Genomic DNA, 19,000 nt, shown 5'->3' on the forward strand with positions numbered 1-19,000 from the left:
TGACCATAATAGAGACTTAATTGAGAAAGGGATAGAATTGGATGCTTAATCTTCCAGGGTTTTGATGTTTTAGAAGAGATAGAGAAGGAGGGGGAGGTGGAATTGCACTGCTAATCAGGGACAATATTGCAGCTGCACTTAGGATAGACATTATGGAGAGCTCATCCATTGAGTCTTAAGGGTAGAACTCAAAAATATGAAAGGGATAATCATTTTGTTAGGATTATACTACAGACTTACCCATTCCAAATTGCTACCAGGACAATGAAGAACAAATATGTAGCCGGATTAATGAAAGATGTAAAAACAACAGAGTTGTCACAATAGGTAACTTCAAATTCCCTAATATAGACTTAGTGCTTGGTTTGCATGGGGTATAATTTGTTAGGTGCATCCAGGAGGGTTTCTGAAATCAATATATAAATAGTCCAACAAGAGGAGGGGCATATGGACCTCCCTTTTGTTGGGTAATGAGCCTGGCCAATTGACTGATCTATTACTGGGAGAACAGTTAGGCAAGAGTGATCAAATTCATGAATTTTAATATAGCTATAGATAACTATGAACCTTAAAATATAGTATTAAATCAGAGCAAGGTAACCTGCAAGAGTCTTAAATGGTAACTAATTACTTGGGAACATCTGTTTTTGGGCAAGTCAAATCTGACAAGTGGAGAATGTTTAAAGATCAACTGCAAAGGATATAGGACAAACACAAGAAAATCCACAGATGCTGAAAATCCAAAGCAACACACACAAAATGCTGGAGGAACCCAGCAGGCCAGGCAGTATCTATGGAAAATAGTAAACAATCGACATTTTGGGCTAAGACCCTTCATCAGGACTAAAAATAAAGGGGAGGAGTCAAAATAAGAAGGTACAGAGAGGGGAGGAAGTTGTACAAGATGGCATGTGATAGGTGAAACCGGGAGAGGGGAGGGGATGAAGTAAAGAGCTGGGAAGTTGATTGGTGAAAGGGCTACAGGATACGGGACAGCTTTGTTCCAGTAAGAAGAAAAGACAAGGATGGCAAGGTAAGGGAACCTTGGATCTCGAGTAAATTGGTGAATTCAGGCAAGAAGAGAAAAAGAAATATTTGTATAGCTTAGGAAGCTAAAATTAAACAGAACCCTGGAGGATTATAAAGAAACCAGAAAATAACTCAAGAAGGGAGGGGCCTTGAAAAATCCTGCAAAGCAGGATTAAAGAGAATCCCAAGGCGATACAATAGAAACGTTCAAGAGGCTCTTAAGCACATTAATGTATAGGAAAAAGAAGGACATGGACATTGCAGCAAGAATTAGTTTTAGCTGGGCATTTGATTACTAATTTAATAAATTTGGCACAACATTGTGGGGGAAAAGCCCTGTTCCTTGCTGTTCAATGGTTTATATAAACAATTGTAAATAAACAAATCCTACAAAAGCAACACTGTGGTTAGAAATTGCTTCTAATTTTAGCAATGACCATAAATCATGATTAAATACAAAGCCAGTATAATACCTACCTGTTTTTTTCTGTGATCTTTTGTAGCTTTTGGCTTAAAGTGTGACATTCTGTTTTCAGTTTGTTTGTGAGTGCACTCTGAGATCTGAGTAGTGTCTCCAGTTCATTAACTAGAGTAAAAAGAGAGAAGTTTACATTATGGTCTAGTAAACTGAGATTAAACATCACAACTGATCTTTGACTTGAATTACATTCCTGTATCATAATCTCTCTCTCACTGACAATATAATGTGAATTTTTAAAATTGTAAATATGTACAGATAAGGTTCTTTTTACTTTTTTATTTACAGATATGGAACAGGTCCTTCCAGCCCAAAGAGCCACACTGCCCAGCAACCCACCTATTTAATGCTAGTCTAATCTCAGAACAATTTACAATGACCAATTGACTCTGGACTGTGGAAGGAAACTGGAGAACCCGAAGAAAACCCACAGGGTTCATGAAGAGAATGTACAAGCTAATTTACAGCTGGTACTGGAATTGAACTCTTAACACTGGAACGCCATGAGCTGTAATGAGATCGCACCAACTGCTATACAACCATGGCACCTCAAGATTTAATTTCTATTCGTAATAACAATGGTGATTCATTCATTGTAATTGATAACCATTTAGCTTCTATAATGCTGCATCAAATAGGAAACTGTGAATCTTTACGGTTCAATTGAATTATCATTATTATAGGCTTTTTTCCATTTTTTCAGTCCTGATGAAGCCTCATTGACCTGAAATCTACTCTGCTTTTCAGATGTAGCCTTGACTTTATGAGTACCTCTAGTATTTTTGCTTTTATTTCATATTTCTGGTTCTTTACGGTTGTTATAGCCAGTGGTGGTAGTACCTACTGAAAGCTCAAATAACCTCTGACAACCAAGTCCCGCTCCTGGCTTCCATGTGTGGCCTCGCTACCAAGCCCAGCGGAACTGTTTCTATTGATAGGAGAGGGGAAAAAGGCAGGTTCCTGGTGCCTTAAAACCAGGCGCTTCGGGCAGATGGGGCTCATCAGCCTTGATTGGCAGATCATTTGGAAGGAAAACTCTGATCTCAAACCTCTGCTGGCTTGCGGCTATACCCACTTGTGGGGAATGCTTTGAAGTAAACCCCAAGGAAAAATCTGGAGCTGGAGCCCTGAAGACAGTCAGGGTCAATCAGTGTCGACTCTGATGGCCGACTCCTATGATACTGCTGGTGCCAAACCGTATCGGTCTCCGCTGTTCCTTTGGATTCATCCGCTGCATGGAGGGGGGGAGCCTGCTCCATGGGCAGCAGCTTGCTCTCCATATCGTACTGCCCTGTCTTGTGTATTACATAGACAGCTGGGACACAATATCCATGATTGGCCCTGACCAACAGAGGGCCTCTCATATTTACAGCATCTGCAATGTTTTACTTATAAACTATACTGTGTTCTCCTACTTGTCTGCTTACATCTTGAAGATTAATTTATGGACAGTGTAAGTAAACCATTCAGTTAGATTAATCATGTCTGAATGTCATTTAAAAATGTGATGTAATCTAGCCCGTTATTTCAGGATCCTGAATCTTTCCACCAAGTTTGCTTGGTTAGTATATCATAAAATTCAACTCAGTTTGTGGATGCTTATTTATGCTTGCTACTTTTTGGAAGTTGTTTTGCCAGCCAAACCTGCTTTAATCATTTGTAATTCTATAGCAACAATTATACATGAAAATCATAAGAGAAAGATTGATACTTAAACAAAACAATCATTTGGACAGCATGTGATAATTTTCTCCCAAGTTTACTATATTATCCTTGGAGCTCCCTATAAGACTGCATTACATTACTATAACCTTGCTTTGCAGAACCACAGAAGGAAGCTATTTGGCCCCTTACATCTGTGCCAGATTTATGTCAGAATATAACACCAATTCCTGTTTTTCAGGATATATAATGCCATATTTTAAATATCGTAAAACTGGCATTCTGATGACAAAAATGCCTATTTATTTTCTTTTCCCACAACTCCTTTATTTAAGTATTTTTTCCCCTTTAATTGTTTATTCTACTTTATTATGTACAAATCATAAAGCATGAAACATTTTTCCCAGTCAATGAGGCCAAAATAAATCCTCCAAGTTATAGTTGTCATGACAATTCTTTACCCACAATCAGACTGAAATGCATAACAGATAATATGATTGCTTGACAAGTTGCCTAGAAGTAGTTTTTGCTGTATGACTTCAAGATTCCATGAACTATGCTCTTTCCCAGTCTGAAAATAAAACTCCATGAGATTGTGTAAGAACAGGGTTTATGGTGGCTTGCTGCCAGAATCTTTTGCTGAAGTGAGAGACCTTGGACAGTTCCTTTCAAGACCAGGCTCAATTGAACACAACTTCTGATCGTTTTTGACACCCACACAGCCATCAGCCCACTCCAACCAGACAGCAGCAATGACTCATAATGGCCGGTGTAGAGAAGGGAAAAGCTGCAGGAGAGATCCCCCAGATTCACTGAAAGGGACTTGGCATTTCTATAAGTGAGTGAAATCCAGGAGACGTGCCCTGTTAGCCAGAGATCCCAAGAGAAACTGTAGATTTATCAATAAGAACAGCCTGGCTGAAGGTGGATCCAACTGTTCCTCCCAGCTGTGAGAATCCCCACTCATCTGAGTAATGCATAAATAAATTTCACATCCCCTAATGATATGCCAGGTGACCCTACACAGGCAAGAACTATCTCAGCAAGCCAGCTTGCTGGAATTCTACTCATGGATTCAGTAGATGGATCAAGGATTTATTTGCAAGCAGTCTGTGTCCAGCTGTAAATTCCTTCCAGTACCAAAATCAGACTGCTGGAGGAATTCAGAAGGTTGAGCAGCATCTGTGGAAGGGACAAAATCCCGACATTTCTTGATCAAGGCTCTGCATCAGGACAGAGAGTAGAGAGGGGAGACAGCCGGTGAAATAAGGAGAGGGGGAGGGTGAAATGGGAGCCTGTAGATGATAGAAAGAGGGCTGAAGGATGATGGGCAGATGGGTGAGGAGGATGGGTGAAGTTTGGAGACAGAGACAGGTGGGTGGAAGAAGACAAGGAAATGGTGAGAATATGCCATAGGAGGGCTTGCCCAGGTGCAGGCTCTGGAGCCTCATTTTCAGAGGCTTTTCAGTGGCATTTTCCACAGTGGTACATGCGTAACTCTCCTTATGGAGCTTAATTGCTGTGCAAAAGGATTCTGAACTGGTCTGAGGAGTGGGAAAGCTGTTGGTAGCTCTTTTTTTCTGGCCACCCAACCCCCACCTGTAGATCCATCCTTCTGGAAATTACTGACTGTAGAAAATCTCTGGCAGTTTGATCTACCTGAAGATGAACACATCATATGTGCTTTCCCCATCAGGGAAATCTTTGGACAATCCTGAAACAGCTGGACATTGAGGAAATGGGCACTCTTTCAGATGATAAGAAAAGGTCAGTGAGTTCTAAAGGAAACGTGCCCCATCAACATGCCTCAGAAAGCAACTCAGCAATTGGAATGTCGCTTGGTTATCACTGAAATCCTAACTGTCTAACCCAACTCTGTGTGAATACAATACCAGATTGATTCCTCTGATGGTGTGGTGAGCAGTAAATTGTTAGAAATTGCAGAGATCTGCTGCAGCCATTTGGAAAGATGTGACAAAGTAGAGGAGAGTTGATGTGTCATTCACCTCTGTAGTGATGGTAGTGACATGCAAGAATTGACTAAAAGCCTTTTAGTTCAGTGACATGAGCCATGGAAACCTGAACTGACATTGTTCATCAGAGAGGTTTGGATTGAAAAAGTCGTTCAGTGGCAGATAGCACCACTGAAGGAGTCATTGCATGAATATGTCAATAACTGAAGTATTCGGAAAGATGCTTAAGCATGTGTGAACTCTGAAAGGTGTTTGAGAGGCTGCAGTCTGCTCTGAAGATGCCTAGACAGGTCTCCTGATGTTACCAAATTGTACCTTTAAATAGACACAAATGCAACATGTAATACTGTGTGTATTACTACACATGGGTTTGCATGCAAAGGTTAAAAATTACACCCCAAGAGAAAGAAGAATGCTTGCTCTAACTAGTGACACAATAATGTGGGACTTGCACTGCAGAAACAGCAGAAAGTGCCAATGGAAATTGTACACAGAGTGCCTGGGCCAATTTTCCAACAGGCACATTTTATGTGATCATGAAAGTAATATAATCCAGTTTAAAGTGCTTTTATGTATGATTTGCACATAAAATCAGGCTACAATTGATACACTTTTAGCCTTGTAGTTTTGGAGTGAAGGGATTATATTTTTCCAGAAATAAAATGGAAGGGACAATGGAGTTTATAAAATTTTAACCCTTCACAAATGACAGATTCTGTTGAATCCATAGCTTCTTGTCTCATTTAGGCTTTTCCTTGACTAATTTGCCTTGCTTTTCAGATTACTCTGCGAACTTTATCTTTGTCTGCTCTGTCCCTCTCCAATTTGAATCTTTCTCAAAGTCCTCACCAATGCCTGCCTTGCCATTTTTTGAAAAGGCTTTGAAAAGTAGAACACTCGCATGTCTCAGCACAAAATATGTATCTGGTTCACATATGTTTCTAGAGTCAGAAAATCATTTCCTAATAGTATGTTCTACATAAATGTCCAATGTAATCACTGAAGTGTAAAGTGGGAGATTTGGTACAAGGGCCATCATTCCTGGTTGGTTCATGATTATAAGCCTGGTTATGCTGAGAAATAGACACTCGCCTATCATACCTCTTACCTGGATCCACCAATCACCTGCCAGATCTTGCTCCACCCCTTCCCCCCACCTTTCATACTGGTTCCCTCCCCTCTTTCTTTCCAGTATTGATAAAGGTTCTCAGTTCAAAATATCAGCTATCCATTTCCCTTAATAAATGCCACTTAACCCGCTGAGTTCCTCCGACTTTTATGTGTTGCAATAGCCAAAGAAAATGTTTTGTTGATGCCAGGTCACATAAATTTCTACCTCTATGCATTAGCATCTCAAAGCGTGTGCAGCGTGCTGCCTGGAGTTGGTGCAGCCCCCATGTTTGCTCAACAGAAGACAAGCTATATTGTGGTCGACTGACAGATTTCTGCGGCATTCTTGGACTGGGGCTCAGAACTTTTTTCTTGGATGGCTGTAATTTCCGGATTTCTTATATGCTCTTGCTAACTTGAATGAGCTATGCGTGCTTTGTGCTGTGTGTGATTGTTGGTTCTGTGTTTTGCACCTTGGCCCTGGAGTAATGCTGTCTCATTTGGCTGTATTCATGAATAGTTAAAAGACAATTAAACATGAGTTGAATATCTGTTTTGACACTTTACTTCCAAAATTTGGATCTTGACTTCAATATGCTGGAAGTGTGGACATCAAGTACACGGGGAAAGAGTGAAAGGTATCTTCTAGGAAAGGGTGGAAGTTATCTTCTCAGAAACACAGTCTTGCAGCAGATAAAGAACAAAGCTGAGATACTGAGGAGTGCTGAAAATCTTGAGTTAGAGCATGGAAACCGCAATGAGCCGAGGTAATCCTGTGTTGCTTTCTCTGTAATAAGCCGGCTGAACAAGAGCCCTACTTCTATTCCACAGCTTCAGGGTTGACATTAACAAAGCTGAGTTAGATAGAGCTCTTATAGATAGTGAGGTCAAGGGATATGGGGAGACGGCAGGAACAGGGTACTGATTGTGTATGATCAGCCACAATCACAGTGAATGGTGGTGCTGGCTAAAGGGGCCAAATGGCCTACTCCTGCACCTACTGTCTATTGTCTATTGTCTGATGTTGCAAATAAATAAATCTGTGGGGCATGAATTTGTGTCTTTTCTTCTAACAGATAATAAAAAGTCAAAGCATGGAAACACCTGACTGTTTACTGTAGAGAGTGAGATTTTGTTAGGCACACATTATTAATACTGGTTAGGAAGTGAGCTGATGAGAACTGCTGCATAGGAAATGTTAGCTAGAAAGTCCAGACAAATGCTATCAGCAACAGAATCCTAATAGGGTTCCAGACTCACCAAACGTGACTGGTCCATCCAGAGCAAAGTTTGAATGAACACCTCTTGACTCATGCTCCAAGAAATCATCCCTTCTGTCCTGTGGTTTAAGCTATGATTCAACAAACAATCTGCTGGAGAAACTCAGCAAATAAAAAAGCTTCAGTGGGGGTAAAGGAATTGTCAACATTTTGGGTTGGAATTCTCCATCATTCCAAATGTGGGGTTTTGACTCAATCTGTCGACAATTCCTCCCCCACCATCCCCCCCAAACAGATGCTGCTCTACCTTCTGAGTTCCTTCAGCTAATTGTCGGTTGTTTCAGATTTCAGCACCTGCAATCTTATGTGTCTTCAATGCTCCCTAATTTCCAGTTTATTTCCTTTTTAACTCCCACCATCATCTATTATCAGGCACTTGAGATACTGCATGCTGGCACCACCAAACAAAAAATTCAAATCATTGTCAACAACTTCAAACATGTTTGACCAATTACCATTAGTATATAACCTGCAGCACCAGGGATTCTTACACACGAGATGACTGCTATACTCCGATAAGAAATACCTACCGTTCAATGTCCAGAACTTATTTCAGGACATATGAGTACTTGGCTATCCTTCTCCTACCTGCATACAAGCAGAGGCTAAAGAGCAAAACTCCAGAGATAAGGACAACAAAGAGGCTGTCGCGGGAGGCAGAGGAGTGGCTATGGGATAGTTTCGAGTCAGTTGTCTGGTCTGTGTTCAAGGAATCATCAGTAGTTGTCATGAACTTTATAAATACAGTTGTAAGCAAGTGTGACCCCACCAAATTATACAGAGTCTTCCCCAACCAGAAGCCCTGGATGAACCTTGAGATCTGCAATCTGCTAAGGGTCAGATGGGAGTTACAAGAGGTCCAGGTATGATCTCCAGAAAGCCATCTCACGGGCAAAGTGGCAATTCTGGATTAAACTTGAACCAATGAGGGATGCTGGTCAGTTGTTTCAGGGTTTGAATGCTATTACCTCTTACTCGACATGGGTGATAACAGGGCTTCACTTCCAGATGAGCACAATGTCTTCTAAGATCGCTTTGACCATCAAAACATGGAGGAACCCTCACAAGTTCCCATAGCCACTGATAACACTGTGAGTTCAGTCTCTGAGATTGACCTGCGATCATCCTTCAGGAGGGCGAACCTACTGAAAGCATCCAGCGCAGATGGATTAACTGGCCGAGTACTAAAGACCAGTGCTTAACAACTGGCTGGAGTGTTCTCCAACATCTTTAATCTCTCACTTCGGCAGTTGAGGTATCAATCTGCTTCAAGCAGGCCTCAATTACACTGGTGCCTAAGAAGAACATGGCATCTTGCCTCAATGACTACAATCCAATAGCATTTCACATCCACAGTGATGAAATGTTTTGAGAAGCTGTTGATGAAACACATCAGCACCTGCCTGAGGAATGACTTGGATCCACTCCAATTTACCTATTGGCACAACAGGTCCACAGCAGATGCCACTTAATTTGCTCTTCACTCAACCCTGAAACATCTGGACAGCAAAGATGCATATATCAGGACGCTCTTTATCAACTACAGCTTGGACTTCAGTACTATCATTCCCCCAAAACTAATCAATAAGCTTCAAGACCTTGGCCTCAATACCTCCTTGTGTAATTGTATCCTTGATTTTCTCACTTGTAGACCCCAGTCCGTATAGATTAGCAACCTCCATCAGCACAGGTACACCACAAGGATGTGTGCTCTACTCACTTTACACTTATGACTGTGTGGCTAAGCTCCAATGTCATATTTAAGTTTGCTGATGACGCCACTGCACATAGGAGGGAGATTGAAAAGCTGGCTGAGTGGTACCATAACACCAACCTCTCACTCAATGTCAGCAAGACCAAGAGGCTGATTTATTGACTTTGGGGAGGAAGAACCTGTCTTGGGTGCAGAACAGCAGTACCTCTACTTCCTTAGGAGTTTGCAAAGATTCTGCTGAACATCTAAATCTTTGACGAACTTCTATAGATGCGTGGTGGAGAGTATATTGACTGGTCGCATCACAGTCTGATATGGGAGCACAAATGCTCTTGAAAGGAGAATCCTATAAGGAGTAGTGAATGCAGCCCAGTCCATCACGGGTAAAACCTTCCCCTCCACTGAGCATGACTGGAGTGCTGCTTCAGAAAAGCAGCGTACATCAACCAAGACTCGCAACAGCCAGGTCATGCTCTCTTCTTGCTGCTGCCTTCAGGAAGAAGGTACAGAAACCTCAGGACTCACATCAGCAGGTTCATGAACAGTTATTACCTTCAACCATCAGGTTCTTGAACCAGTAGGTGATAACCATACAACCTATGGACCTTTTTTCAAGGGCTCATCATCTCATTTGGTATTTGCAGTTGTGGTCTTTCATTAATTTAATTATGGTTCTTGGATTTACAGAGTACGCCTGTAAGTAAATGAATCATAGGGTTGTATATCTTCTTTGATAACAACATCACTTTGAACTTTTGAACACCTTCAGAACAACTGATTGTAAGCTTCAGAATTGATTCTCTCTATGTTGTTGGTTTGATTCACTGCCTGAAAAACATTGTGCATCTTCTCCATGACATCATTTACCCTGGGCTGGTATAGTTTAGCAAGAGAATCGATGTTCATCAATGACAGATCATTTTCAATGTGGACCTCAAAGAAGCAATTTTTAACAGAAGCTTAATATCAAGTTCAGGGCACATTATTCCTGAAATCCAGTATTTACTACATCAGAATAAAATTGACATAAAAATAAAGGAGGAATTTATTCCTGCATAATGCTGGGGTTACTTATTTCCATGCATAATGCTAATGCTCTGGAACACTTTAAGCTAATATAAATAGTTGCTGTAAATGTGTTTATCTAGAGCAGGGTTTCCCAACCTGAAGTCCATAGGTCCCTCAGCTAATGGTAGGGGTCCATCACAAAAGAAGACTGGGACTCCTTAATCTATAGTATCTCCTTTTTGAATGCAAATGCATCTTCCTCCACTTTTATAATGCTCTTAAATTCCCGTTTAATCATAAACTACTATGTTGACCTCTTTCCATCCACCCTAAATCCTAACCTTGTAAGATATTTTAGACACTATAAACAATGAGAGTTGGGCAAAAAAATTATTATTGTGATCGATTGCACTATGCTTATAGTATAAATTTGGTCTAATTTTACTCAGCCCTTCCTGGTAGAGTTTGAAAATAATAATATTCCACCTGTATGACAATAAAAATGTTAAAAAATAACTACTAGAAACTCGCAGATGAAGTTAAAAAAGACAAATCTTGAACACAAACTCACAAAAATCACATATATCATTATAATTAGCCAATCCTTATGCAATAGTCAAGGTCATTCTTCATTCTTATAGTGACCACACTTCTGAAGATGACGTAGGTTTAAAATGGAGTTAATGCAAATATTTGTGACTGTTTTCACACCTATAAATAAGAATTTATTATAATAATTTCACCAAACAAGGTGAGCATCCTTGAATTATTTCATTTCAACACTATTCTATTTAATTGCTTAAGGAAAATTATTTGGTAAAAATGATTGGTTGCTCAAATTTAACTGGTGCTGCAGTGGTGTAGTGGATAGCTCGACACTATTACAGCTTGGTGCATTCTGGAATTTGGAGTTCAATCTTGGCGCCATCTGCAAGGAGTTTGTGTGTTCTCCCTGTGAACTGCATAAGTTTCCTTTGGGTGTTCTGGTTTCCTCCCACAGTCCAAACATGTATCAGTTGGTCATTGTAAATTGTCCTGTGATTAGGTTAGTGTTAAATAGGTGCATTGTTGGACGGTATGGTTCTTTGGACCAGAAAGGCCTGTCTGTGCTGTATCTCTAAGTATAAATGAGGGCATGAGCAATGCCTGCAAGCTTGAGAGTTTGGGGCCAAGGAGTGGAGGCCTGGTGTCCGCCTGTCTTGGGGTTGGAGGCTGTCTTCATTTCTCTGTTGTTGCCTTGTTTTATTTTACTGTTGTTGCTGTTTGTTTTGTTCTGCTGAACATTGGGGGTACGCTATGTTGGCACTGGAATATACGGCAACACTTGTGGGCTGCCCCCAGCACATCATTGGTTGTTAACACTATATGCATTGATATACATGTAATAAAACTGAATGTGAAAAAAATCTGTATCTGGTAAAGTACAAATGAAAATCAAAACATCTGCAGACGCTGGAAATCTGAAATAAAAACAGAAAGAGCTAGAAATACTCAGCAAGTCAGGCCACATCTATGGGACGATAAACAGGGTAATGAGTCAGTTTGAAGACCCATTATCAAAACCAGGAAGGAGAAAAAAGCTTGTTAAGCTGTAAGGATGGTGGGGGAATGAGGATATCTCTAAAAGGATAAACTGAGAGGTTAAATGGTAAATTATAACACTTATGACCAACATTTTGGATGAACATAGCATAAAAATTCTCAAAGGCACACTGCTTAACATATAACTTCTATGCAATGCATTTTAATCCATTAGCTGTGTATTGAATAAAATTATGAAAACAATAGAAAGTAATCACTGAATCATATTTTTCAGTGTCTATTATGGTACAAACAAAAGCACTTTTCTTCCACATATTACCTAGATCTTCCACTCTATCAGTTTTTAAAGTCATAGTGCATCATGGTGGTGCAGTGGGTAGAAATGCGATCTTGAGATAATATTAACCTTTGGTGCTGTCTAGGTGGAATTTGCTATATGGGTTTTTGTTGGTTGCTCCAGTTTCCTCCCAATGAACAAACTAGTTACTATAAATGGTTACTGTAGTTACCCTACAAGTGGTAAAAGAATCAAAGGGACAAGTGAGAAAGAACAATTGCAGGGCTAAATGGAAAGAGAAGTGAGATTCCATAGGAATTTAATTGGTTGTGTTGGTGGAGGTTGCAGACTCCATCAGCACAGGTGCACCACAAGGCTGTGCGCTTAGCCCGCTGATCTTCTTCCTTTGCATTTATCACTATGTGGCTAAGCACAGCTCTAATGCAATATTCAAGTTCACCCCAACAACAACTTCTTACTCAATGTCTGCAAAATCAAGAAGCTGATTACAGGAGGAGGAAATCAGAGGTCCATGAGATAGTCCTCATCGGGAGAAAGGATCAGCAACTTAAAGTTCCTCAGTGTTATCGTTTCAGAGGATCTATCTTACACGTAAGTGCGTTTACAAAGAAAGCACAGTAGTACCTCACTTCTACTTACTTAGGAATCTGCAAAGATTTGGCATGACATCTAAAACTTTGACAAACTTCTCCAGATGTGTGGTGGAGAGTATATTGACTGGCTGCATCACAGCCTGGTATGGGAGCACCAATACCCTAGACTGAAACATCCTACAAAAAGCAATGGATACGTCCCAGTCCATCACAAGTAAAGCCTTTCCTGCCATTGTTGTTGCAGGAAAGCAGCATCTGTTATCAGAGATCCCCACCACCCAGGTCCAGGAACAGTTCAACACATACAAGCAAGCTGGATGAACTCAGCAGGTCGGGCAGCATCCGTTGAAATGAGCAGTCAATGTTTCGCCCTTCATCAGGAACAGTTATTACCCCTCAATTATCAGGCTCTTAAATGAAAGGGGATAACTTCACTCAACTTCACTTGCCCCATCAATGAAATGCTCCCACAACCTACGAACTCAGGTTTGAGGATTCTTCATCTCATGTTTTTGTTATTTATTGTTTGTCTATTTATCGTTCTATCTATCTATCTATCTATTTATTTATTATTAATTATTTCTTTTTGTATTTGCACAGCTTGTTGTCTCTTGGATGCCCAATTTGGCATGGTCTTGCTATTATGATTATTATTCTATTATGGATTTTTGAGTATGCCCACAAGACAGTGAATCTCAGGGTTATATATAGTGACATACAAGTACTTTGATAATAAATTTACTTTGAACCTTGATAGGACTGCTTTAGCTAAAAGCTGGCTTACACTAAATAGACCAAGTGGCCTTCTGTGTTCTGCTACCAAGCACACATGTACACCTTGTCTATATCTTCTGCCGCCTAATACCTCCACTCCCCAATTCACATTTGCACTCATCCTGCACTTATCACTTTTCATCTTTCATTGCTGCTGTTTTACATATTTATACGACTGCTTGTTTTATTATGATAGTGGCAGTACCCTTCCACTGTCTTACATAAACATGCACTTTGCACTCCATATCAACTGGTCAATCTTCAGGCCATGCCCCTCAGGGACTTGTGCCAATTTTATTTTGTGGCTGCATGTGCTGGATCATAACTATATGTGCAGTGTGTGACTATACGTACTATGTTTTACTTGGCTGCAGGGGACGGTGTTTCGTTTAGCTGTATAGATGTGTTTGGTTGAATAACAATAAACTTGAACTTGAATGTGTACTGTAAGATACTTAAAGGAAGGATGACACAATAAGGACATGTTATGAAAGTAATGTGAATATCTATATCCTTGATTCTTTTAATTAAAATATTTGCATGGGTATGCTAACATTCTAGAGTAGATTGTGCTTGTCATTACACTTATTTAGATTGTTGGGAAAAGGATTCATGGTTCACTCAACAGCAAAAACAACTTTCACTCATAAATCAGCCCTCATGAATGAGAAGTGGGTATCAAATAGGAAGCAAAAAGTTAGAAGGTGAATAAGAGAAAGAAACCAATGACCCGCAAAAGGAAGCAGTTCTCCAAAGCAGCAGTTTATTGAAAAGCCAACTCTGAAATGTACTGATATACTGCTGTGAGCTGTGGGATGCCACTTTTTCACATCAATACCAACCAGAACATGGCTGTTGTTGTTTCTTGCTTTTACTGTTATTCTTCTCTATTCAAATTTAAGCCACGAAAAGGAAGTCACATTAAAAAAAAACTTCAAATTGCTTTTGAAAACACTAACGGCAAAATATTGCCACACAAAATTCAGTCTCACAAATTCAGGCTAAATCCCTCTACTGTGAGTGCAACTATTCAGATATATCACCTGGCCACATGAATAATTTAATGTGAAGGAATTCCCGCAGATTCTATCTAAATATAGGTATACACAGATTACAGATATACTGAGAACGGCAAAGAAGAACTTACAGCCAGGTAGGATTGAAGACAGCTTAACTCTGTTTCTACATGGTGACATGTACAAAATGGTGGAAATACCAACCGCTCTGCAGCACTCCAATTGGCAGAAAGACAGGGAGTAGTAGTCGTAGCAGCAGCATAGTAGTAGTGGTACTAGAGTGGTAGCAGTAGTAGTAAGAGTAGCAGTAGTCGCAGTAGTAGTGGTGTTGGTAACAGTGGTGGTAGTAGTACTGATAGCAATACTAGTGTTAGTGGTGGTGGTCATAGTGGTAATTGCTTATATGGGGATTGAAAATTTCTGGCCCAATGCTGAAAACTTTATTCCCTGGAGTGTAGGAGATCGAGACAATATTTGATAGAGGTATACAAGATTATCAGGGGTATATTGTGCTGATAAAAAGTATTCATCCCCCTTGGAAGTTTTTATGTTTTACACCATTGAATCACAATGGATTTAATTTGGCTTTTTTGACACTGATCAACACGAAAAGACTCTTTCATGTCAAAGTGAAAACTGACCTTTACAAGGTGATCTAAATTAATTACAAATATAAAGCTCAAAATAATTGAATGCATAAGTATTCACCTCCTTCAAGTCAGTATTTAGTAGATGCACCTTTGGCAGCAATTGGAGCCTTCAGTCTGTGCGGATAGGTCTCTATTAGCTTTGCACATCTGGACACTGCAATTTTTCCCCATTCTTCTTTAAAAAACTGCTCAAACTCTGTCCAATTGCATGAGGATCATGAGTGAACAGCCACGTTCAAGTCCAACCACAAATTCTCAATTGTATTGAGGTCTGGATTCTGACTTGGCCACTGCAGGAGATTGTTATTTTAAAAAGTGGACGGTCGCAAGGCTGTGGGACTGGACAGCATCCCAGGATGGATACTCAGGATGGGCACAGCACAACTAGCACATGTGTCAACAGACATTTTTAATCTCTCCCTCTCCCTGCAGAGTGCCCTCCTGCTTCAAAACATCCACCATTGTTCCTGTACCTAAAAAGACCAAGGTAACATGTCTGAATGACTGGCATCCTGTCACACTCACCTCAATAGTAAGCAAATGCTTTGAGAAGCTGGTCAGGGACTACATCTGCAGCATGCTACCACCCACACTGGACCTCCTAAAATTCACCTACCAATACAACTGATCGACAGATGATGCAACAGCCACAGCTCTACACACTGTCCTTACACATCTGGAGAAGAAGGATGCTTATATGAGAAAGCTGTTCTTGGACTACAGTTCAGCATTCAACACCATAATTCCCTCCAGGCTCGACAAGAAGCTCAGAGACCTCAGCCTTCATCCTGCCATGTGCAGCTGGAACCCTAGACTTTTTGTCAGATCACTGGCAGGTGCTAAGAGTGGGCTCCCTCACCTCTGCCCCTCAACACAGGTGCCCCTCAGGGCTGTGTCCTAAGTCCCCTCCTATACTCTCTGTATACCCATGACTGTGTCGTCACCCACAGCTCCAATCTAATTAAATTTACTGATGACACTACATTGATTGGCCTAATCTCAAATAATAACAAGGCAGCCTACAGAGAAGAAGTCATCACCCTGACACAGTGGTGTCAAGAAAACAACCTCTTCCTCAATGTTGCAAAAACAAAGGAGCCAGTGTGGGCCACGGGAAGAATGGAGACGGGCTAACCCCTATTGACATCAATGGATCTGGGGTTGAGTGGGTGAACAGCACACACATCACTGAGGATCTCACATGGCCTGTACTACTGGCTGTGTGATGAAAAAAGCACACCAGCATCTCTTTCACCTCAGACTGTTGAAGAAGTTTGGCATGAGTTCCAAAATCCTAAGGACCCACCTGGATAAAAAAGACACGTACGATCGAATGCTGTTCATGGACTTCAGTTCAGCATTCAACACTATCATTCCTCAGAAACTGATTGGAAAGCTGAGCCTACTGGGCCTGAACACCTCCCTCTGCAACTGGATACTAGACTTCCTGTCTGGGAGACCACAGTCAGTCCGGATTGGAGGCAGCATCTCCAACACCATCACACTGAGCACGGGGGCCCCCCAGGGCTGTGTGCTCAGTCCACCGCTGTTGACTCTGCTGACGCACGACTGTGCTGCAACACACAGCTCAAACCATATCATCAAGTTCGCTGATGACACAACCGTGGTGGGTCTCATCAGCAAGAACGACGAGTCAGCATACAGAGAGGAGATGCAGCAGCTAATGGACAGTCTCTGAATGTGAACAAAACAAAAGAGATGGTTGTTGACTTCAGGAGGGCACGGAGCAACCACCCGCCGCTGAACATCGACGGTTTCTCAGTAGAGATTGTTAAGAGCACCAAATGTCTTGATGTTCACCTGGTGGAGAATCTCACCTGGTCCCTCAACACCAGCTCCACAGCCCAACAGCGTCTCTACTTTCTGCAAAGGCTGAGGAAAGTCCATCTCCCACCCCCCATCCTCATCACATTCCACAGAGGTTGTATTGAGAGCATCCTGAGCAGCTGCACCACTGCCTGGTTCGGAAATTGCACCATCTCGGATTGCAAGACCCTGCAGCGGATAGTGAGGTCAGCTGAGAAGATCATCGGGGTCTCTCTTCCCGCCATTACAGACATTTACACTACATGCTGCATCTGCAAAGCAAACAGTATTAAGAAGGACCCCACACACCCCTCATACAAACTCTTCTCCCTCCTGCCATCTGGGAAAAGGCTCCAAAGCATTTGGGCTCTTACGACCAGACTATGTAACAGTCTTTTCCCCCAAGCCATCAGACTCCTCAATACACAGAGTCTGGACTGATACCAACTTACTGCCCTCTACTGTGCCTATTGCCTTGCTTATTATTTATTGTAATGCCTGCACTGTTTTGTGCACTTTATGCAGTCCTGGGTAGGTTTGTAGTTTTGTGTAGTTTTTATTTTGTTTGTGTTGTTTTTACGTAGTTCAGTGTAGTTTTTGTACTGTTTCATGTAGCACCATTGTCCTGAAAAACGTTGTCTCGTTTTTACTGTGTACTGTACCAGCAGTAATGATCAAAATGACAACAAAGTGACTTGACTTGACTTGACTTTCTACAGGGGAACAACTGAGAGCACCCTGACTGGCTGCAACACTGCCTGGTATGGGAAATGTACTTCCCTCAATCGCAGGACCCTGCAGAGAGTGGTGCGAACAGCCCAGCGTATCTGTAGATGTAAACTTTCCACTATTCAGGACATCTACAGAGACAAGTGCATGAAAAGGGCCCGAAGGATCATTGGGGACCTGAGTCACCCCAACCACAAACTGTTCTAGCTGCTACCATGTACTTTCTAAACTTCTCTTAAATGGTGAAATTGACCCTGCATCCACCACTTCTGTTGGCAAGTCATTCCACAGTCATATGACTCTCAGAGTGAAAAAGTCCTCTCCTATGTTCCCCTTCAGCATTTCACTTTCCAGCTTTAACTTCAGCTCTAGTTCTAGCATTTCCTCCTCGCTGACAATCAACACAGGTGCACCTCAAGGATGCATGCTCATTCCACTGCTCTACTCTCTCTGCACCCACAACTGTGTGGCTAATGTTACGCTTGTGCCCTCCCCCCCCTTTTTGAGAATTGCAAGATCGCTAGTAAGTCAGATCAGGAGACCCAGGAAATGAGAGAGAGACAACAATAGAGCTATTTCTTATCGATTATTATTATACCCGCTCTTTTAGATTTAGTATTGATGACGTATATTATCTGTATGTTTGCATTGATATTATTTTTGTGTATTTTTATCAATAAATACTGTTAAAAATAGTACCATCAGATTTCAACGGACCTCTCTACCTTTGCTGGTAAGTGACACAGTTACGGGGTACGTAACAATTGGGGGCTCGTCCGGGATTTGACACCAAATTGGGAGGCTGGTGAATCGGGCTTGTAAGTCCAAACTTGAATCTGGTACCCGGGTAGCCAGACGGGAAACCAGCAAAGGTGGATGTGGATGAATTTATAGAAAACCCGACTCTGGAGGTGCTAGAGGCGGCCATCAAATCGGACTTGATAAATATGGCGAAGGGGCTAAACCTCGCAGAGGTGAGGTTGTCAATGAAAAAACAGGAGGTGCGAAGGGCCATAACTCAGTATTATATTGAGAAGAATGTGTTTGCAGCTGAGGTATTGGAAAATATCCCTAAAAAGGTACCAGCTAGTGGGACGGCTCAGTTAGAGTTGGAGAAATTAAGGTTGGAACATGAAATTAAGTTAAAGCAGCTGGAAGCGGCTGAGAAAGAAAAGGAAAGAGCTGAGAGAGAGAAAGAAAGAGCTGAGAAAGAAAAGGAAAGAGCTGAGAGAGAAAAAGAAAGGGCCGGCAAGCAAAGGGAGCAGGCGCTCCAGCTAAAGGAGTTGGAGGTGAAAAGGGAGCAGGACAGAGCTGAGA

General features: G+C 41.4%; 1 protein-coding gene across 4 annotated transcripts in view; it reads right to left on the reverse strand.

The window, feature by feature from the left end:
* The window catches only part of sdccag8 (SHH signaling and ciliogenesis regulator sdccag8), a 415,457-nt gene that overhangs the window by 132,178 nt on the left and 264,279 nt on the right, over positions 1-19,000 (reverse strand). For all 4 annotated transcript variants that reach the window (XM_059985604.1, XM_059985603.1, XM_059985605.1 and 1 more), the window contains one exon: positions 1,507-1,615. In XM_059985604.1, the coding sequence (XP_059841587.1) occupies positions 1,507-1,615 (109 nt within the window). The remainder of the gene's footprint in view (positions 1-1,506; positions 1,616-19,000) is intronic.

The sequence above is a fragment of the Hypanus sabinus genome, chromosome 12 (genome assembly GCF_030144855.1).
Source record: "Hypanus sabinus isolate sHypSab1 chromosome 12, sHypSab1.hap1, whole genome shotgun sequence".
NCBI classification, from domain to species: domain Eukaryota; kingdom Metazoa; phylum Chordata; class Chondrichthyes; order Myliobatiformes; family Dasyatidae; genus Hypanus; species Hypanus sabinus.